Genomic DNA, 23,802 nt, shown 5'->3' with positions numbered 1-23,802 from the left:
AGAGTGAAAAAGTTGGCTTAAAGCTCAACGTTCAGAAAACTAAGATCATGGCATCTGGTCCCATCACTTCATGGCAAATAGATGGGGAAACAGTGGAAACAGTGGCTGACTTTATTTTTTTGGGCCCCCAAATCACTGCTGATGTTGATTGCAGCCATGAAATTAAAAGACGCTTACTCCTTGGAAGGAAGGTTATGACCAACCTAGATAGCTTATTTAAAAGCAGAGACATTACTTTGCCAACAAAGGTCCGTCTAGTCAAGGCTATGGTTTTTGCAGTGGTCATGTATGGATGTGCGAGTTGGACGATGAAGAAAGCTGAGTACCGAAGAATTGATGCTTTTGAACTGTGGTGTTGGAGAAGACTCTTGAGAGTCCTTTGGACTGCAAGGAGATCCAACCAGTCCATCCTAAAGGAAATCAATCCTGAATATTCATTGGAAGGACTGATGCTGAAGCTGAAACTCCAATACTTTGGCCACCTCATGCGAAGAGTTGACTCATTGGAAAAGACCCTGACGCTGGGAAGGATTGGGGGCAGGAGGAGAAGGGGACGACAGAGGATTAGATGGTTGGATGGCATCACTAACTCGATGGACATGGGTTTGGGTAAACTCTGGGAGCTGGTGATGGACAGGGAGGCCTGGCGTGCTGCGATTCATGGGGGTCGCAAAGAGTTGGGACATGACTGAGCGACTGAACTGAACTGAACTGTAATGATTTATTAAATATTTAAATAATATTAAGCTTCCCTGGTGGTTCAGACAGTAAAGAATCTGACTGCAATAAAGGATACTCAGGTTCAATTCCTGGGTCGGGAAGATCTCCTGGAGGAGGGCATGGCAACCCACTCCAGTATTCTTGCCTGGAGAATTCCGTGGACAGAGGAGCCTGGCAGGCTACAGTCCATGGGGTCCCATAAAAGTCAGACATGACTGAGTGACTAACACTCTCACAAGTGATCTAAATGATGATAAATGACTTACTCTGTGTGGCTGGTCAGAAAAGCATACTGGCTATTTGCCTTTAGAGTTTACACTACTGTGTGCCCCACTAGACAATTTCTCAGGTGTTTAGTGGCAATGTACTATATTTCAGGCAATGTCCCAAGAGCACAGTCCTTCTACATACATACAAGTGAACAAGCACACGCATGCACCAAAACTGGCTATTAGTTTAGTGGACACAAAGAGCTCTAATTCATCATGAATAAAAGAGTAAATATGTTAAAGAAGTCAACTGTTAACCTATTTTAATAATATCCAGATATTTATCAAAAAAATTAAAATATCACACATTTTAAATCAACATATACTAACATTAATATAAAAACGGAGGTAGCAAAAAATTTGAGTAGCTTTTACATACAACAAATGTCTTCAGAACAAAGAAAAGAAAAAAATGTAAATATTAATAGTGATGATCTATTTAGAAAATAATAGAATGAGAAACTGAGTAGCTGGGGAATAACTGCAGGAGGGAGATTTCTCACTCTATGTATACAGATTCTGATGTTTGAACCAACTGATTATGTTATTCAGAAATTATTCAGAAATTATTGAAGATTGTTGCATTTAAAATCGGAAAATATAAAAAGATTCAGTTAATATTGGTAATTGAACTAAACAAAATTACACAAGAATGCTGCAAATTAAGGCTTAGATCTGACACTTAGGTTGCTGAATAGCTAGGGTGAAAGCATTCACCTTTTCATTCATTAAAATAGTGAAGCCCATGTGTCGCTCAAGGTTATTGTGAGACACAGGAAAGGCAATCTTAAGTTCTTCTACATGATGAAGTTTAAACACACACCCTATATCCTTTAGTTCTCATCATTTTTCACTAATAAAAAAGTAGACATAAGATAACATGTAAAAGACACTAAAATTAGCTATGTCTCATTTTAAAGCTGGCTTCATATATCACACAAACTGAAGTACACATTTGGACATGGGAGAAACATTTTTCTTTCTTAAAATATTTGAGTAAACATAAAATTACTCATGGTTAATAATTTCAAAGTAAACTTCATTTGTCACGGAACATACAGAAGGCGGGAACCATGCTCTTATCACATTGCCTCACACACAATAGGTATTCACTAAACACTTAAGAAGCTGTGCAGTAGAGGACTCAAGAGCAAGGGCTCCAGAGGCAGATAGTGAGGATTCAGATTTCTGTTCAGCCACTCTGGTTCTTGGAAATCTTCTAACCCTCCAAACTGCAGCTTCTCATTTGCAAAACTTGGATAAATGTAGTATCTATGACATAGAATTATGGTATGTGGCCCTAGTCTAACTACTTTACCATTCAATCTCACAATTTTCCCATTTTTAACATAAGGATGATGGTACAAACTTTCAGAGTTCTAAAGGGGATTATTACTGTTAACCAGTAAAACTACTAGTACTACTATTTTCTGTGGAAAAGAATCAAATATGATGTACTGATCAACCACACACAGCAAATTATGGCCTCATTTTGATAAAGGAAACACCTGATACTTATTATAATATATACGATTGTATGTGACCAAAAGATAGCTTTCCTAATTACTAGCTGTGCTACCTTGGAAATCTCTTCACCCACCAAACCATAGCTTCTCTTTGCAAAACTGGAATAAAAGTAATACCTATCACATAGAGTTATGGTGAGGATAAAATGAGATGTAGGCACTTTACCACTGAATGGCATTTATGAATACTACTCAAAACTTTAGCCTCTGTCAGTGACAATAAAAATGCCAATAATTTTATTACTAAAACTATTTTCCTTTTATAATTCTAAATTTACTTTGTAACTTTGTTATATCATGAACTTCTTATTGCCAAATTCAGACTTAAATTGAAGAAAGTAGGAAAAACCATTAGGCCATTCGGGTATGGCCTAAATCAAATCCCTTACGATTATAAAGGAGAAGTGACAAACAGATTCAAGGGATTAGATATGATAGAGATAGTGCCTGAAGAACTATGGACAGAGGTTCATAACACTGCATAAGAGGCTGTGATCAAGACTATCTCCAAGAAAAAGAAATTCAAAAAGGCAAAATCATTGTAGGAGGGGGCCTTACCAATAGCTGAAAAAAGAGCGGAAGCAAAGGACAAGGAGAATAAGAAAGATATACCCATTTGAATGCAGAGTTCCAAAGAATAACAAGGAGAGATAAGAAAGACTTCCTAAGTGAACAATACAAAGAAACGGAGGAAAACAATAGAATGGGAAAGACTAGAGATCTCTTGGAGAAGGAAATGGCAACCAAAATTAGAGACACCAAGGGAACATTTCATACAAAGATGGGCACAATAAAGGACAGAAATGGTATGGACCTAACAGAAGCAGAAGATATTAAGAAGAGGTGGCAAGAATACACAGAAGAACTGTACAAAAGAGATTTTAATGACCCAGATAACCACGATGGTGTGATCACTCACCTAGAGCTAAACATCCTGGAGTGGGAAGTGAAGTGGGCCTTAGGAAACATCACTACAAACAAAGCTAGAGGAGGTGATGGAATTTCAACTGAGCTATTTCAAATCCCTAAAAGATGATGCTGTAAAAGTGCTGCACTCAATATGCCAGCAAATTTGGAAAACTCAGCAGTGGCCACAGGACTGGGAAAGGTCAGTTTTCATTCCAACCCCAAAAATAGGCAATGCCAAAGAATGTTCAATCTACCATACAACTGCACTCATTTCACACACTAGCAAAGTAATGTTCAAAATTCTCCAAGCTAGGCTTCAACAGTATGTGAACTGAGAACTTCCAGATGTTCAAGCTGGATTTAGAAAAGGCAGAGGAACCAGAGATCAAATTGCCAACATCCGCTGGATCATCGAAAAAGCAAGAGAGTTCCAGAAAAGCATGTACTTCTGCTTCATTGACTATGCTATAGTCTTTGACTGTGTGTATCACAACAAACTGCGGAAAATTCTGAACGAGATGGGAATATCAGACCACTTTACCTGCCTCCTGAGAAACCTGCATGCAGGTCAGGAAGCAACAGTTAGAACCAGACATGGAACAACGGACTGGTTCCAAACTGGGAAAGCAGTATATCAAGGATGTACATTGTCACCTTGCTTATTTAACTTCTATGCAGAGTACATCATGAAAAATGCCAGGCTGGATGAAGCACAGATTCAGGCTGGAATCAAGACTGCTGGGAGAAATATCAATAACCTGAGATATGCAGATGATATCAAACTTCTTTGTACATAATACAAAAATACTCATCTAAATTTAATTTTTTTTTTCACTCAGATAAGAAAACTGAGGGTTGGTTTTGGAAATGCCTGGCCCCATGTGCAGGAGAGGAGATCATTCTCTCCTGAGATTCTCAATCCCATATCTATGTTTATTTTCTCCGGCCCCTACCCCTTCACTTTCATAAAGACCTCATTTCCTCTTGGCCCAAATATCAGTTCTCAAGAAAGAGCACACCAAGTAACCATGGAATTTCAAATCAATACAGTTAGACATATATCACGACCACCATCTACTCAGTCTTAAAGTTAAAAGACCAAAGGGAATCATGGTGGAATTCAGTCAGATATATGCAGACAGATGAGATGAGCTACCCCTGGATTGGCAGTCAGGAAAATGAGTGTCAAGAGGAGGAAATCTTAGGATACATCTTAATTCAAACTGTGTGAGTGGTTATGGTATCCCTCACCTCCAAAGGGCAGCTCTGAAAGCAGCCACTTTTCAAGAAGCACTACCATTACGCAACTTGTTTTTTTCTGTTTGTTTGTTGTTTAGTCAGTCGTGTCTGACTCTCATGACTCCATGGACTGTAGCCCACCAGGTTCCTCTGTCCATGGGATCTCCCAGGCAAGAATACTTGAGTGGGTTGCCATTTTCTTCTTCCAGGGGATCTTCCCAACCCAGAGATTGAACCCATGTCTCTTGGATCTTGATCTGAACTTTATATTGCTAAATCCTCAAGAATGGCTTTTCACCTCCCTGTGTGCAATTATTCCATTAAATATTTCATCTTCTCCACAGAGAGCTATTTGAAATTATCAAACTGTTTTCTCCCATCCTTCAAAAACACCTGGACCAATTTGTTGGGACAAACCTGACAAACAGCATTGGCTGACTGGCTGCATTCCAGAACTTGGCTGTTGATGAATCAGGTCTGACATTCAAGCTCCAAAGGGCTTGTAGAAAGCTATGATCAAATTGCTTAAGAAGTTGGTTGCAACATCAACTGTAGACCTGGACTGCATCATTTTTGTGAGGTTGGGGACGTTAAGATTTTAGAGAACTTGGAAATAAAACTTCATGTCCATCTTTATAGTGTTAGACCAAGGCATTTCTAATCAACCCACATAAGGATTATACAACTCTAGAAGAATGCATCTTTCTTAGACTTAAAATTTACTCTCAACATAGATCCAAAGTAATTTTTAGATGTTACTTGTAGAAGATACGTAAGTGGCAAAAAAATGCTGTCTGCTATAAAAAAATAACCACCAAGGTTATAATTTAAATGCCCTATTGGATATTAACCAGTTTTGGATCTAAGTTTGCAGATTTTGTATGCCATTTATTTCCCGAGTCTCTTCCTCATATGCTTTTCAAACTAGCTTTCCCATCTTGATGGTTCCTTTATTAATAAGTTAAATCCTTGACATATGTTCCCTATACATTCATATGAGAAGCCAGGATTTCTTGCTTGATAGGGATCAGTGCTGCTTTACAGATTGTATATAATCTACAGTCTATCTTCCCTTTTTCTGCCACTTCATCTGAGAAATAAAAAATAGCAGCAAATCGAGGTTTCACCCAACCATTACACTCATGTCCACCTGCTCCTTGATGCTTCCAGATAGGATCAAAATGTAATAGATTTAATCTTATTAAACTTACTGCCTAGAAAAAAAATTAAATTAAAAGAAAAAAACCTAAACCAGTTGGAACCTTCCCCTGTTAATTCTCACCCACTTTTACTTCATCTGACAACAACACAACCAGACATGGTTTCTATGATCCCGTGGTTGAGTGAGTCTCCTACCAATTCCCAAACCGGAAGACAGGACCTCTGATTACTAAACTACTCTGGTTTCTCAATTCATCAGTGGGTACAACCTTGAACAAATTAGCCTATATCATTCTCAGTTGTCTTGTCAGTAAATCAGGTAACATAATCACCAAAGTTAGTTCTAAGAACCTTTTTAAAGAATTCTATCTGTAATAGGGGAAAAAGTGAAAGAAAAACAAATTATATTGCTTAAAACTCTCAGTCAGAAATAGGGACACACAGCACTTGCTACCAATAACTACCATCTACAGATTTTATGCTGGCAATCTATTAGTTCCCATGCTCAGGTCATGTAATATGAAACTGCAGAATTTCTATAAGAATGGATATTTTCTCCTCAAAAATCATCTTTAAATGTGTTTTAGCAGATATTAATGATAACAGTTCCATGTTACCACATTTACTTAATTTTTATCATATATATAACCCCTCTTGGTACTTTGTGACCTGTCTGAAACACCTTTTCTTGTTACATAGAATAAAATCATTCTGTAGTTTATATAATAATCATGGGCTTGTTACACTGCATAGCTCCAAACCAGCAATTTTATACCATGATGCTTTTGTCCTGGATTTCCCCTTAACTAAAACTGTCTTGTGTGACCAATAAGCAATACGAAACTGACATTTCTGAGCCCAAACAGCTAATCCTAGATTGTATTTACCTATTTTCAAATATTTGCACCATCTGTGATTCTATATTAGTTTTTTTTATATTTGCCATTACAGCTCTCACGGACTGTAGCTCTGAATAGGAATGAAACAGCATTCCAAATGTAGAATGTATCATAAGCACGAGTAGGATTTTTATCCATGGAATGGAGGGGAAAAAATCAGGAAAGGCAAATCCATGCTCAGTTCTCCACCTTCAGAATGTAAATATTGTTGATTTTTCTGCATTTGTAAAGAATCTAAAAATAAATGGATATTTTACTAACCAACACCTAATCCATCTTTGCTTTGGAGCCAAGTTGAACCCATATAATCTCCAAGTCAAAAAAAAAAAAATCTCAATATTAAATGTGTCTGAAGTTTAGTCAAAGTAACAGAGAAAAAAGATGAAGCCAGAGCCTCCAATCTGTCAGAAGCCTGATTCCCCATCCCTTTGCCTCTGTCTGGTAGTTGTTGTTGTTCGACACTCAGTCATGTCCAACTCTTTGTGACACCATAAACTGTAGCACACCAGGCTTCCCTGTCCTTCTCTATCTCCTGGAGTTTGCTCACACTCATGTCCATTGAGTCAATGATGCCATCTAACCATCTCATTCTCTGTCACCCCCTTCTCCTCCTGCCCTCAATCTTTTCCAGCATCAGGATCTTTTCCAAAGAGTTGGCTCTTCACATCAGGTGGCCAAAGTATTGGAGCTTCAGCATCAGTCCTTGCAATGAATATTCAGAGCTGATTTCCTTTAGGATTAACTGGTTTTATCTCCTTGCTGTCTTGCTCTCAAGAGTCTTCTCCAGCACCCAATATACATTAACAACAACACAAGCAGAGCCATTTTCATCATCCCCTGATTAATAAACCTATCTCATTGCTAATCTTCAGAACAATTCTGCAAGGTAAGCACCATACCATTTTCAGGTGAAATATTAAATTCAGAAAGAGGGTAACTTGTTCAAATTAGTAAGTAGAGTTTAAACTGAGGTGGCTCTGTAGCAAAGAACCTACCTGCTAATGCAGGAAACACAGGAGATGTGGGTTCTATCCCTGGGATGGGAAGATACCCTGGAGGAGGAAATGGCAACCTGCTATAGTTTTCCTGCCTGGAGAATCCCCTGGACAGAGGAGCCTGGTGAGCTATAGTCTATGGGGTCACAAAGATGAGCATGCATGACATCATCAAATGAATAGAAAGCCATTGTTCTTTCCACCAAGAATTTTGTGTGACTTAAAACTAGTTCTTATATATTTAGCATATAAAAATTCCTCTGATCTAGTACTTAAACTTGGGACACTGACAAAATTAGTACATCCTCTAGAAATGGTTCTATCTTCCAAGAACTCCAGCAAATCAGAAGCCTGTTGTTTCTACTAACTTCCAAAGAAAGCTCTAAAATTCACCTTGATGCTTTCTAGAGTACCTAGATGCATCCTTCCATTCACAAGAAGGGACTCATCCAATCACTTGTCTATTCATCATTGAATTGCAATTTCAAGTGCTGAGTGTAAAGATCAATGGGTCCTCTTTTATGCTGAGAAGAGGAGAGGTCTAAGAATGCCCATGTCTTCATGTATGGTGAGAGTTGCTATCATTTCCTTGGAAGAGTGCACCTCACAGCTTATTTTCATGATGGCTTTATGGCATTGGGGTGATCTCTTGCCACAGCTAGTTGGAGAAGATGCTTATGTGGTTCCATGGTTTTGTGGCCAGGTGCCAAGAGTCTAAAGACCACTGGCCTAGAACCAGCACATCACAATGGAGAAGCCAAGAAATATCAAGAGTTTTGCCTAAAGATTCAAAGCCTTAAGAATGTTAATTTAAAAAACAAATTTTACTCTGATGTCAAATGCTAAGGAAGGTGTCTGTGCCACCAAAAAATCACCAGAGACTCTATATCAATAGCTGACTCTGGTGGCATGACACATGAAAAATGGGCATAAGTGAAAGACCCCAAATCAAGTATTGCTTCTGATTCTAACCAACGGTGTGATCTGAGACAGGACACTCAACTCTGCGTTGATTGTCTCCTGATTTGATAACAAAGACAAGAAGAGTTTCTCAAAATGTTATCATTTATGGCTTTATGGCTATTTGACGGAAGAATCTGGAAAAGCAAGGTCACTATGGACATTGCAGTTGTTTAGACTCAAGGAATCAGTCTTGGAAAGAAACTGGATGTCAGAAATATAGAAAGGCAGAAAAAACTGGATTTGGATTTAGAAATGGCACAGATGCAAAGGGAAACACAGGAATCAAAGGGACCATCCTGTAACATAACAAGTTCTGATTCTGTGTGCAGACAGACATTTGTTAAGGAGTGACAGATGCAAAAGACACCACCCATAATGCCACTCTGGCACTAATGTTGGGTAAACCCCATTTATAATAATTTTGAGGGTGAGTCTCTTCATTTCAGCTCCAGGTTCAATTCACACCTATCTATCACTGCCAACATGCCTTGTCAAGAAATGAAAACTGCTTACTTCACAGGATCAGGGAAAAGGAACAACTTTATGAAGATGCTGAATACACCTTCAAAATATGCTTTCTTTATATCTTAAAAACACTCTTTATAGTATTCTAAGAAGAAACAAACAGTGAAATGTGCAGTCTTTTCCCTTAAAATCCCTAAAAGCTAACGGAGTAGATAGAAAATCTATTCATAAATTCATAAATCCCAAGAAATGTAAATTACATGCCAACCTAGCCAAACAAATGACCTATTTCTACATTTGCGACATTCTTCATGAATTTCAGATTTTTCTTTGTGAAAAGATAGTTTTGACCTCTATTCCAAAGGTATCTTGATTCCTAATCCTGTATTCTGTGTCTAAATGAGAAGAATCATTATGCAAGTTTATAAAACACTGATTTAAAGGGTTGTTTTGTTAAAAAAAAAAAAAGAAGTTCTAGCATTTGTTTCAAAATATGTGAAATGAAAAAAAATCCATGTCTTGCATTCATTAATGTATATTAAAACCTTTCCTGGAGGTGAGATGTGATTAATGGAATCATGAGTATAAGAATTTTCACTTACTCCATTACTCTTGCAAAAAGTAAAACCACATATAAATAACAGAAAAGGCCTGTTTCTACCTTGTATAAGCCTTATTAATGCAACTATGAGTGGTCTCTCTGGTCCATTATTTGAAAATAAATTGCAGGAGAGCTTGCCATTCAGATTCTCAATAATACACCTCAGATTTGTCATATTTAAGTTTTCAGAGCAGAAACTTTCATACAGAAGAAAAAAATCGAATCTGTATTTAGATCTTAAAAAGGGGTTGGGGATAAAGATAATAAAAATGGCTTGTTTCCTCACTTTTCTTCATTTGCTGTCTTGTAACCAGATACATAGGTTTTTGCACTGACCTGAGAAAAATCAATAAGTATGATAAATTACAATAATATTCAAGTCAGATAACATACAGCTTGGCTGGAGAATATATAGATGACTTGATTTGGCTCTCCTAGATCTGAAGTCAGTTTTGATTATGTGCTTTTCTTAAATTTCAACTCAACATATCATCAGTTCCCACATGCAAAGAATTTCTAAGGAAATTCAGTTATTTCTGGAAACCAAACTTCTGGAAAGAGAATATTAAACCATGATCACTTCAAAGAACATACTAAACAGGTTAGCAGCTTAAAATAGTACAAATCATTCAGGTTGTTATAAATTTTTACTGAATGCCTTATAATAAACCAACTGTAAAATACTTAGCCTATTAAGATCATTAGTGTGAGTGTGTGTATGATGCTATGGAATCGAGCCCACCAAGCTCTTCTGTCCATGAGATTCTCCAGGTAAGAATACTGGAATGGGTTGCCGTGCCCTCTTCCAGGGGATCTTCCCTACGCAGGAATCAAACCCACACCTCCTGCATTGCAGGTGGATTCTTTACCCATGAGCCACCTGGGAAGCCCATGGTAGTGTATACAAACATACACACACACACACACACACACACACACATATGTTTAGTATTTTCATTAATGTAAATGCAAAATTACCCTTGCAAAAAAATAATAATCTTCTCAGATAATTTAGACACATAATAGCAATAAGAATAAAAATATGGGGTTGACCAGCAAAGTTCATTCAGGCTTTTCCATAAACTGTTACCAGAAAACCTGAACAAACTTTCTGGCCAACCCAATACATACTAAGTTTTACCCTGGGACAAAAGTTAAGCAAGCCCCTTCATATGGATTGTCTCTAATCCTTGCCATTTTCTCCCCATCCTCTTCCTTTAAAGATGAAGAATAGGTTTCAGAGAAGTTAAATCATTTGCCCTACATTGCACAGCAAATAGCAAAAGAAAGATTCAGTCTGAAATCTGTTGGACTCTGTTTTCAACCCTACATCATGCCACCTTCTTCTCCAAAATATAATTAAATCTGAGAATCATTTGGCAATTCAAAAATATATTGCAGAAGATGCTGTTCTGGTTAGTGGAAAAAGCATATTATCTGAAAGTTGGTTTAAAAATTATTAATGCTTTAACAATTCTGAAATAAACTATGGGATGAACAAACCTGAAAAGAAAATGAAAATCATTTTCTATTATGTAGAAGACATTACCAAGAGTGCCGTTAACATCAATTACAGTTTGAAATAAAATGTTTTTTCTATCAGCTTCAGATACAAGCCAGTTTCCTGTATTTGGCCTGGCAGTTGGGTGTTATATTTACCATCACATACGAGTATGTCTGAAACCTTGGAAATTAGGGCAGCTTAAGGAAAATGAATGAATAATAGATGAAGTCTCTCTTAAATGTCCCATTCTCCCCACTGAGCCTACTCCCTAGCTTCCTCTTTTATCCTGGAAATGACAAGCCTTCTTTTAGTGAATACATAATAAATGATAAGAATGTCTACCAGGTAGGGGGATGGTAGGTGCACATTTTAAAAGCCTTGGAAAACATGTGTTTTCTAGATGGAGAAAAGTAAACGGATATTGTCTATTGCCAAAAAGCTTGTGGACCAGATCAAGTACAAATTTTAACACAAGACTGAGCTAGGAATAATCAATACTGAACTATATGACTTCTCAAGGAGAGGCAGCATATGCTTTTCATTGAAGCATTTCTAACTTTACATGAAGATGTGTTTATGAAGAAGTTATGTTTCCTCCACTATTTATCTTTGCTCTTTTGGAGCTTTTACAGGTCTTCAAGTGGGGAGAGCTCCATCCTTTCCTGGTTGACATATATCTTAGTACATATCCTCGTTAAAATGTTTCAGTAAGATATTAACTTGATTAGAACCCACAGAGTCACTCAGCAAGAATGAAAATACATGGAGGTAATTTTAATAGTCAGACATCAAAAATGTTGTGTATATTTAAATATTGCATAGGAACAGCTGTAAAAAAAAAAAAAAAAAATGTGTGTAAAAATCTTTCAAGTTATCTGAGCCCAATACTGGGTTACTTAGTCTCACTCCCAATGATAGTCGGTACACCCACCCTGGGCTCCTCAGGGGACTCCACTTGCGATGCGCATCCTCCTGTTCCAAAACTGAAATCTCATTTCCTGAGATATGTCTGTAAGCCACACCCCTCTTTTCTCTTTCTCCATGCTAATTACCAATATAAGTGCATTGAAAACAATACGCTTCAAGTTCAGCAGCTAATTCCTCTGTTAGTGAGACTTAACCAATGTTTACTTTCAGCATGGCCTCTTATAGAGTAGGACAGTAAAGAAGTAAGGCGCTTTTTTTAAAATTTTGTTTGTTTAATTTTATTTGAAGGATAACTGTCTTACAGTATTGCTTTGGTTTCTACTAAACATCAACATGAATCACCCATAGGTTTACCCATGTCCCCTCCCACTTGAATATGCCTTCTACCTCCCTCCCCATCCCACTCTTCTAGGTTATTACTGAGCCCTGGTTTTAGTTTCCTGAGTCATACAGCAAATTCCCATTAGCTATCTATTACACATATGGTAATGAATGTTTCCATGTAACTCTCTATACATCCCACCCTCTCCTTCTTCCACTCCCCCCAAGCCATGTCCATAAGTCTGTTCTCAATGTCTGTGTCTCCACTGCTGCCTTGCAAATAGGTTCATCAGTACCCTCTTTCTAGATTCCATATACATGCATTAATATACAATAATTGTTTTTATCTTTCTGACTGACTTCACTCTGTATAATAGGCTCTAGGTTCATCCACCTCATTAGGACTGACTCAAATGTGTTCCTTTTCACGGCTGAGTAATATTCCACTGTATATATGTACCATAGCTTCTTTATCCATTCATCTGTCGATGGACATCTAGGTTGCTTCCATGTCCTAGGTATTGTTAACAGAGCTGCAATGAACATTTGGGTACATGTGTCTTTTTCAATTTTGATAGAGAAGGGAGTTTTCATTGAGTGGAAATAAGGATGTTACAGAATATTGTAAAGTCTGCATTTCTGCCAACTCAATGCCTAACTCAATAATATTTACTACATCATTAAAATATTTTTATGCATGTGAAAACTCGTATGTAATCATACACATATGTGTACTAATTAATGCAATATTCTGGAAAATGCTAAAATGATATGGCAGCTGTATGTGACTCAGTGATCCTCTAAGTTTCTTCCTCCCTGGGTTCCTGTTTCCAAACTATACATTTAATGAAAGCACTTTGTATGAGAAAAGCATTATTCAAAAACTTTTACTTATTATTTCATTCAGTCCTTACAACAATCAGGTAGAGGATCTATAGCCACCTCCATTCACAGATAAAATACAGAAAATGACTTATCTTGCTCCCCAAAACACAGTAATGACTATCAGGGCTGAGATATTAATTTGAATCTGAGCTTTCCAGTGCATAACATATAGACAGTGGTAAATAAATACTCCGGTTGATGGCACAAAAACTCACAGTCCTAGTTGCAGCATTCTAGCCTTGTGACGGTGCTAATGGTAAAGAACCTGCCCACAATGCAGGAGATACAAGATGTAGGTTCGATCCCTGGGTTGGGAAGATCACCTGGAGGAGGGCACCCACTCCAGTATTCTTGCCTGGAGAATCCCATGGACAGAGGAGCCTGGAGGGCTATAGTCCATAGGGTCGCAAAGAGTCAGACACAGCTGAAGGAACTTAGCATGCCATACATGCTACATGATAACCTACAAATAAATTTAAAATATGCCTATAAGTACTAAAAGTCTAAATCATAATATAATCATAAATGGTTCAAGAAACCAAAGTTTGGAAATATTTTTAATTATACTTAGACTGGGAGAAACTGGTTCCAGTGTTTTGTTTCCAATATAATGCTCTTCATATGATAATGCAGCATTAATATTTAATAATACAATTTTCTTTAACTTGTTTTTATATACTTTAATCTTTCTTAAATGTGCAATTTGCTCAGTCTTTGAAATAAACAGAGAGATCAGAAGCTTATAAGCAAGGAACGTTTTGTGGTGTGTTCTAAACTCAGCAGATAAAATGTCACGCGTATTTGCAGTAAGACATATATATATAATATATGTAATAAGAAATTAAGGGGTGATAGGAAATGTATATAATATCTCCTAAGTTATGGATGGCATCACTGATTCAATGTACATGAACTTGGGCAAACTCCAGGAGATGGTGAGAGACAGAGAGGCCTGGCATGCATAGTCCATGGGGTTGCAAAGAGTCAGATATAACTTGGTGACTGAATAACAAGTTATAAAAACTTCTACATAGCAGCTGTATCAAATGTCTTTTATAAACAAGTGATATAGAATTCTTCCACCAATAAGATACTATGTATTTTATATTGAATGTTGAGAAGTAATACATTTTCTATTAAAGTTTCTTAACATGATTTCTTTTTTTTTTTTTTATCTTTTTATAAATTTATTTATTTTAGTTGGGGGCTAATTACTTTACAATATTGTAATAGTTTTTGCCATACATTGACATGAATCAGCCATGGGTTTACATGTGTTCCCCTTCCTGGACCCCCCACCCACCTCCCTCCCCATCCCATCCTTAACATGATTTCTAAAAGCTTTCTTTGAAGTTCTGTGTTAAAAACAATATAAGCTAAATTATGACATGTTTATGTATTAGGGAAACATGGAAGAATGACTTTTTAATGAATTAATTAAGTATTCATTTGAAATTTTTAATCAGGTTTGCTAGACCAAAGTTGAAGTAAAAATACTGGATCCTAATTTCTTTATGGAAACATTAGGTTAATATCACCTAAAAGTCAAAAGTACCCTAATATTTTACAAAAGGCATTTTATGTATTATCTATTTAACTCCAATTTTGTTCATGAACTATTTCATTAATAGGCTGCTATGTAAGAGAGTAAGAGAGTGGATTTCTACTAGAATGAGTTTTATTGTTGTTGATTTTTTATGCATAACTAATACTGCCTCTGCAGCCAAACAGTTGTTAATAAAAGTACACTTTTCAGTCATACTTCAGAAAGTAAGGTTATCGTTTTTTTCTTGTTTATTTTGTTTGTTTGTTTGTTTGCTTTTTTGTTGTTGGGTTTAGTTTTTTGGAGCTGAGAGAACTGTCAAACATTTTAGGAAATATTTTTTACCCATTGGACTCAGCAGAAGGGTGCCACCTGGTGGCAACGGGAGCAAATTCTAAACAGGTCTAACTATAAAAAGGTACTTGTTTAAGCCTTGAAAATCTTATCACCACCAAGGGCAAATGATAGAAATACTTTTTTTAAGTTTCTATGCACTTACCAGGATATATCTGGTTTTATATTATTTTAGGGATACTAACCTAACTTTTCAATTTCAAGATTTATTATTTACATTTACAGTTGAAGAGTTAAACAAGATCTTTACCCATTTTATATTCAAGGTAAATTTGTACACATGCATACATAATATTTGCGATTCTTCTGCATTATGCCAGTAGAAGGGTGTTGAACTATAATTGTGTAAAGGTTAGAAGACGGAGCTTTAGACTTAAAAGAGCTTGTTTTTTTAACTGCCATTGACTAGGACTATGTCTCATCTCGACCACTTATGAAGACAAGGTTGATCAAGTTGTTCAGTTACTTGAGAGAATCCTCTGTTTTCTCATCCCTAAATTGGAATAATAACAAGACCTAACTCAAAAAGTGTCAGCTTTGAGGATCAAGCAGAAAAATGCATTCAGTGAGTGTTACCTTATCAACCCAGAGGACAGTACTTAGCACATGGCAAGCACACAGGAAGTGGTTTCCAAATCTAATAATTAGTTACAACTAGCCACTCAAGATTATGTATTCCCTGATGTAAAATGGATATTGATTACGTTAAGTGGGAATGACTGCTTCTACCCATAGCTAAGCATTTATTTTTAGACATTTTGTAAATGTGGAGTGTTATAAAAACAACAGAAGTAACTGTTGTAAACATTTATTTAATCAATGAAGCTTTAAAGGCAAGACTACTGAGATGAGAAAAATATATCCAATGATTCAGAATAGTAATAAAAATATGTAGTCCCTGTTATTCTTGTTGCAGCTGCTCCCAGAGGAGGGGCTACCTCTAGTCATGGCACCCTATGTTAGAAGACAGTAGTAGGTAAGATGAAATAGGGATGTCAAACTCTCTAAAAGGCCACAACAATAATCAAATTATGGGGTTCATAACCATCTCACTGAGAAGAAAGACTCTGGACTTCCATGATGCTGTTCATGGAAATGGGTGTTTGATGGCCTCTGGACAAGGCATCTTTGAGGTTTCATAATATTCACTACCACAAAAAACGAAAGATCTTTCTGGCAATATTCAAAAGCTTAAATCACTCAAAATCGACACCTAGCAAGTGATTTACTGGAACACGCCCCCTATTTAACCATTAAGTAGGATTTCATAAAGCTACATTTTTAGATAAATTTGTAAATCTTTTTTTTTTTTTTTTTCAGAAATATCGCAGAAACTTGAACAATCAATCCTGTCTATATGGAGGTATTATATCTAGGACCACATGAGAGTTACCTAACAACTGCAGAATTAAATCACAATGACTAATATTATTAATAAAAAACCTAGAATCTTAAAAGAAATAGTTAAAGCCATCACAGCAATTGTCCACAACATCTGCTCATCATTTTGTATTTCAAGCTTTAGACAAAGAAGAAACTACACATAGGTATTTTCTGGGATTGCCTGGAAAACTCTCAGTGGGATGCTGCCATGTATATTTCAGTCTTCCTTTCCTTTCCCTTGAGAAATCAATCTCTTTCATTTTAACTCAAGTGTAATACGCATACCATTGACATTGTAAAATCATGTCAGTGCTCAGAAAGGCACTTAAAAAGACCCAATTAAAACAAGAGTTCTATAAATGGCCACTCCCTGATTATTCAAAGTGGCATAAGCAAAAATGAACACTAACAACGGATTCAAGCTTGAGTCTCTGTCTTCATGTGAATTTTAAGTACCAGATTAGTTCTGACAAAAGGCTTTGCTGTGGATATACAGCTTGTCCACTATTTACATAAACATTTTCAGCTTCTGTATCCTCTGCTTCTTCCTCCCCACCTCCACCATCACTGAACTGTTTGTAGAGCCTTAAGTAACCAGCTGGTGTCACAGGTCAGTGAGTAAAGATTTCATGTGGAGTCTCTCACCTGACTAATCATTCTTATTGGTAGTATCATTCCAAGTGCAGTAGAGAGGCTCAGTGGCTTGTTAATGAAATTTAAGAGCTGTCAGCCTGAAAGAGGATGTTAAATCCATGCTCCTCTCCTGAAATTATTTTTATAATCAGCTAACCAGTTGCTACCTTGTGATGTGTGCTTTAGGGAGCAGGGAAAAGAGATTCAAGGAGAAAGGACAAGTTATATAGCTGTTTTAATATTTTCATACTTTTCTCAGGGTAAGGAGCAAAAAGAATGGTTTAAGAAAACAACTGCTTTATAAAAACTGCAACATCCATCTCAGTAAAGGGAGGGGGCCTTAAGTCTTTGAGTAATCCTCACCACCTATGTGAAACAAATGTGAGCAAAATGAGAAGGGGAGGGAAGAGCGAAAGAGAGACAGGAGCGACAACCAGGACTAGAATGTTAATAACTGCAGCCCTGGAGTCGCCCCCTCTGCCTCCCGCCACTCTGAGCGGACAGCTCCCCTTCACTAACTCCTCGATGCTTAGAATAGGCAAAGAGCCGAGCCCTACTGTAGCCTCGCTATTTGCACCCCCTTCACACACTTCTAGCAATGAGCTCGAAGAGTCTCCGCCAGAAATGCTTTGAGAGGCCTTCAATAGCGCACTCGGGGCAAAGAGACCACCTCTGGACCCCGGCGCCTCCATCCTCCAGCTCCGTGGCTATCCGCAGACTTAAGTGTAACCCTCTTGGTTCAGACTCTCTAAATGAGCAAACGTGACAGCATCACCCGCCGGCTCACACAGCTTCCCTCCTCTTGGCCAGGGCACCTCGGCGCTCCCGACCCTCCAACTTTGGGAAAAGGCAACACCGAACTCACGAGTCACCCCAACCCAGGGACAGAGACGAGACGAGATGGAGATTCACCGTGTGGTTATGCTACAGATTCCTAAAGACCGAAACAAAACGGGGTGGCTAGAGAGGAAAGACAGAAAACGGACTAAAATTACCCTCAGCCAGCACAGCGCACCTCATCTCTGCAGAAACAACACATCTGGACTCAACAAATCACTAAAGCCAGTATCTTCCCAGTTCCACCTAATCATGCCTTTTTTGCTCCAAGCTCGGTTCCAAGCAGACAACAGATGCGTGGTACACCCTCTTCCCCCATTTTGCGTCCCCCCGACCCCCGTCCCGGTCTCCTCAAAGGAAAACAGAAAGGAAAGGAAAAACTCTGATGGCCTAAAGGTCATTTGCCTACTCGGGTAAGCTTTGGTCTCAGCTACGTGAAAACAGGGTTCGAACCCAGCAAGCGGAAGCCTCTAGGAGAGCAGCAATTCCTCCAACGTGCTTCAATAGGAGCCAAGAGGTCCCCATTTCTTGGCCCCGGCCACCTCTCCCTCCGTCGAGGGCCCGCCCGCGGGGTTGCCCAGGCCACCCCAGCCTTTACCTCTCTGCCCCCTTCCCCGCGGCTCTCCACCTTGCGCATCCTCTCGCTCGGCCCCGGAGCGCACTCGGAGGCTCTAACTTCCTGCAGAGTCCATGGATGAGCTGAGGAGAGCCTGGAACTGGGGCGGGGGTGGGTGGGGAGAAGGAGGCGTGGGAGCTGAGCCCGGGAGGAGGGGCGGGGGGAGCGCGGGTTGGAGCTTCCCTTCCTGGGAGGGCCTGGCCGCAGCTGCCAACTCTCACCTGGTCCGCCGGCTGCGCCTGGCTCGCCCTGGCCCCCGGGGTGGGCTGTTGCTCCTGCTTCATGGCTGTCATCGCCCGCGGCCCGTGTTGGCGCTCACTTCCTCGCGGGCACTTCAGACTCGGGGACCGTCACTTGGCAGGGATCGCATGTCACAGGCTCCCGATGCTCTCCGAATTGGCGGAAGGCAAAGCGGCAGCGACGGGGTGGGGGGAGGGGAGCGATGGGGAGGGGAAGAGGAGCGGCACCAGGCAAGCTCCCCCTTGCAGGATCCCTCCTTCGGCCACCGCAGACCCTCTAACTCCCCACTCCCCCCGCCCCCCACCACCACCCCACCACCCCACCACCCCAAAGCGTAGACAGCCTTGGAGAGCAGACACCACCAAGTGATAAGTTAGTGGAGCGGCGAGCGGCTGGAGAGCGGCACCTGACCGCGCTGGAGCGTTGTCTCGCAGTCCCGGAGGAGCCCGGCCAGCCTTCTACCGCAGTCTGCGCCCCCCGCCAGCCCCCGGGGGCTCCCCGCGCCGAGCTTAGCGCGCCAGGTGGAGCAGCCGGGAGCCGCGCGCCAGCATCTCTGGAGCAACTGCAAAGCGGGCGAGAGCACTGCGCCTGGCGCGAGCTCCCCACACGCGCGGAGGAGGCTGCCCGGCTCCACGGGTCCCCTCACCCCCTCCCGCCCCCCGCGGGCTCCTGCTAAAACCCGGAGAAGCGGAGTGCGCGCTTTCAAAGCCCTTGGTGGCTCCTGCGCTGTCACTGGGCATGCTCCAGCGCTCCGAGAAGCCAGGGGGCAGAGGGGTACTGGCAGTCCAGAGCCTCATCCCGGGCACCAACACCTATCGGGACCCAAGAGGTTGTCGTAGACCGACCATGACTGGTCTTTGGATTTGAGTCAATAGACAGGGATCCTTTAGCCTCCAGCCTGGATTCCCCGGCTAGTTGGTTAATAATGCCGGTGGAATTCCTAAAGGTTGAATAAAATAATGATACTCTGGTACTCATACTTTTTTTTCTCTCTCTCTCTTTCTCTGGACACGAAGAAAATCCCTCAAATTTTAAGTCCCTTTACACCGTTCCCTTCCTCAGCACAACTCTCTCCCTTTCAAAGTTTACGTTGTAGTGAGTAATGGGAGCCTGGAGCGTGGATACAAAACAATGAGTCAGTGTAGCTTTTTGGAGCCGAATCCCTGAGGGTATAATAAAACAAAGTCCGTCAGTTTCATCCAAATGCTCTAGCACGCGGATTTCCCGGGGTGATAGAAAGGACCCGCCCAGAACAGATGGACAACAAGCAGTCCCTGCGTCTCAAGCACTGGTTGTTGGAGATTTCTTGCCAGAGACTGGAAGGGAGGCGTTAACTATCCGGTATTACTGGATTCAAAACACAAGTTGCGAGGTTTCAGCAGAAAGGACCTAGAAAACGCGTGGGGGAGGGGAGAGGAGTCGCCTTGAGTCATGTTTTATTAGCTAAGGACCAACTCCATTCTTGTCTGAGTTACTTAGTCCAAGAACAAGCCACCTCCTAGCAAACTCAAGAGATGACCCTGGGTTTGATCCCTGGTGTGGGGAGTAGTAAATGGAGACCTGCCCCAGAATTCTTGCTTGGAAAATTCCACGGACAGAGCAGCCTGGCAGGCTACAGTCCATGCCGTCGCGAATACTCAACACTTGAGTGCGCACGCACACATACATACACACAGCTGAGGGAATGTTGTAGGATAAAACAAGTTGCATTCCTGCCTTGTTAGTTCCTAAGGTATGCATTGTCACACTTTTCCTAAGCATTAATTGTAACAATAGTGCCTTTAAGATATTCTTTTTCTTTTTTTTTTAAGACGGCCAGGTTCACCAGATTTGAGTAGATTAGAAAATAAAATGACTTTCTCTACAGAAAAAGGTAGTATTTGAGTGGAGAGAAAACTTGCTTTTCAAAAACAGGTAATGAAGCACATATTATGTGTGACCTATTATAGTGTGTTGGACCATTTTAATAGGAATAATTTTGCTAGTTGTAAAAGTACAAAACAAAAATTTTAAATGAAACCGTAGTAAAATAGCTATTGGGCGATTTAGCCATTAAATCTGACGATACAGATTTTCCCTTACATATAATGTTTTGGGAGAAAGGGAGCTCTATTATTCAAAAAGTGTTTTTTTCTTTATATTTTGCTCTTCTGTTCATTATTTCAATGTTTCATCCTTTGTATTTGTTTCTATATTGAACAATTGACTCGCAGGAATTTAGTTATGTACAAAGATTTCTGCCCACATAGGACAAGGAAGTTATCCTCATTCTACTTAAGATTACTCATTTGATTGAATTAACCTGTTCAATTTGCATCCATTATCAGTATTCACTATAAAATCCACTTGGGTCACAATTCAAGACATAAGTTTTATGTTACGTGTATAATGTGTATTTGTGTGCATATATCATTTTTTAAAGGAAAGTTTCTTTGATTTGAGTCTTTGTTTTTTTTGGTGGGTCCTTATTTTGTCTAAGCTAAGAGGATTATTTTACAGCTGTTGGGTTCTAAGGGCATTAATTAAAACTTAATCACAGATAAACTGGGCTTCCCTGGTGGCTCAGACAATAGAGAATTTGCCTGCAATGCAGGAGACCTGGGTTCAATCCCCTAGGTTGGGAAGATCCCCTGAAGGAGGGCATGGCAACCTACTCCAGTATTCTTCCCTAGAGAACCCCCACCAACTGAGGAGCCTGGCAGGCTACAGTCAAGGGAGTCACAAAGACATGACTAAGCACAGCACAGGTAAACTAATGTCTCCAACTTAAATAACTCTATTTTTTGAAATGTGATGTCCTTGAATTACAACAAAGGATTTTCTACTTTATTCCTTATTGAAGAAAAAATTCCACTGGTCAAGAAAAAAAAAAAAGGCTTATATTCTGAGAAAATGTCTGAGTGTTGTATGGTTTCTGATTACGTTATCATATAAAGACAAAAAAACACTAATTTACAATCAAACATCTACAAAGTTTTAAAACTAATCAATTAGATATAAGGCTAGTGCAGTGTAGACAAGAGGACCTGTACCAGACTAGGTGTGACCATACTGTAGTTCTTGTCCTATTCTCATGCCCTGGTTCATGCATGGAGGTATGGGGAGAAGTAATTCTTAAAGAGATGGGAATACCAGACCACTTGACTTGCCTCCTGAGAAATCTGTCTGCAGGTCAAGAAAGCAACAGTTAGAACTGGACATGGAATAACAGACTGGTTCCAAATTGGGAAAGAAATACATCAAGACTGTATATGGTCACCCTGCTTATTTAACTTATATGCAGAGTACATCATGTGAAATGCCAGGCTGGATGAAGCACAAGCTGCATCAAGATTGCTGGGAGAAATATCAATAACCTCAGATATGCAGATGACACCACCCTTATAGCAGAAAGCGAACAAGAACTAAAGAGCCTCTTGATGAAATTGAAAGAGGAGAGTGAAAAAGTTGGCTTAAAACTCAACATTCAGAAAACGAAAATCATGGCATCTGGTCCCATCACTTCATGGCAAATAGATAGGGAAACAATGGAAACAGTGAGAGACTTAATTTTTTTGGCCTTTAAAATCACTGCAGATGGTGACTGCAGCCATGATATTAAAAGACGCTTGCTCCTTGGAAGAAAACCTATGACCAACCTAGACAGTGTATTAAAAAGCAGAGACATTGCTTTGCCAACAAAGGTCCATCTAGTGAAAGTTATGGTTTTTCCAGTAGTCATGTATGGATGTGAGAGTTGGACTATAAAGAAAGCTGAGCACCAAAGAATTGATGCTTTCAATTGGAGAAGACCCTTGAGAGTCCCTTGTTCAACAAGGAGATCCACCCAGTCCATCCTAAAGGAAATCAGTCCTGAATATTCATTGGAAGGACTGATGCTGAAGCTGAAACTCCAATACTTTGGCCACCTGATGTGAAGAACTGACTCACTGGAAAAGACCCTGATGCTGGGAAAGATTGAAGGCAGGAGGAGAAGGGGACGACAGAGGATGAGATGATTGGATGGCATCACCGACACGATGGACAAGGGTTTGAACAGGCTCTGGGAGTTGATGATGGACAGGGAAGCCTGGTGTGCTGCAGTTCATGGGGTTGCAAAGAGTCGGACATGATTGAGTGACTGAACTGAAAGTCACTTATGGATCTGCTTCCTTACCTGATATAATTCAAATCCTTAGAGTATATGACCACTAAGATCCCATATTTCTCTATAAATTTCTACAACCATATATTAATTTTATGGAGCAAATACATATCATTGAAATCTTAAAATATTTCCATTACATACTTTTAAATCTTAGTGAGACAAATACTTACAAAAATAACACAAAAAATCAATAGGTAAGTAAATTACTTCACAAAAGACCCTTAATATCCACCAAACTTCCCCCGGCTCTCTAGTTACACATATGTTTACACTGACAATTGTTGTCTTGATATTATTTTTAGAATTCAGAAAATTAAAATTAATTTCCTTATAGCATATCATTTCTAAAAAACAAACATTTATTAAAGGAGAGTGTTGTAGATATTTATACAGCATTTCTCAGTACTTTTTTCATATATTATCTTTAACGAGCTAACTCATGGACAAGCATTCATTTTATAACAGTCAGGCAATGATAAAGGAAGTTTTCCTATAGTTTTTGTGGAATGGAATCAGAGTCTTAAAACTGCAAAAACTTGAAGAGATTGTCCACCAAAATCCCTTCTATTTGGGGTTATAAATATCCAAATCTTGCAACATGTGGCCGTATTATTCAGGAAAATTTCTAGGATTCAGACTCCTATTTCCTTCTGAAAAATTTTACT

General features: G+C 39.4%; 1 protein-coding gene across 2 annotated transcripts in view; it reads right to left on the bottom strand.

Moving 5' to 3' along the window:
- The window catches only part of DPP10 (dipeptidyl peptidase like 10), a 747,248-nt gene extending 727,514 nt beyond the window's left edge, over nt 1-19,734 (bottom strand). The window contains exon 1 of one of the 2 annotated variants that reach the window (XM_081579273.1): nt 18,972-19,734. In XM_081579273.1, the coding sequence (XP_081435399.1) occupies nt 18,972-19,043 (72 nt within the window). In that variant the 5' untranslated portion in view covers nt 19,044-19,734. The remainder of the gene's footprint in view (nt 1-18,971) is intronic. The other variant, XM_081579274.1, reaches the window with a different exon arrangement.
- Between the last annotated feature and the right edge of the window lie 4,068 nt (nt 19,735-23,802).

Source organism: Giraffa tippelskirchi, chromosome 3 (genome assembly GCF_054371585.1).
Source record: "Giraffa tippelskirchi isolate mGirTip1 chromosome 3, T2T-mGirTip1v1.2.pri, whole genome shotgun sequence".
Lineage (NCBI taxonomy): Eukaryota > Metazoa > Chordata > Mammalia > Artiodactyla > Giraffidae > Giraffa > Giraffa tippelskirchi.
This window is presented reverse-complemented; position numbering and strand designations above follow the sequence as displayed.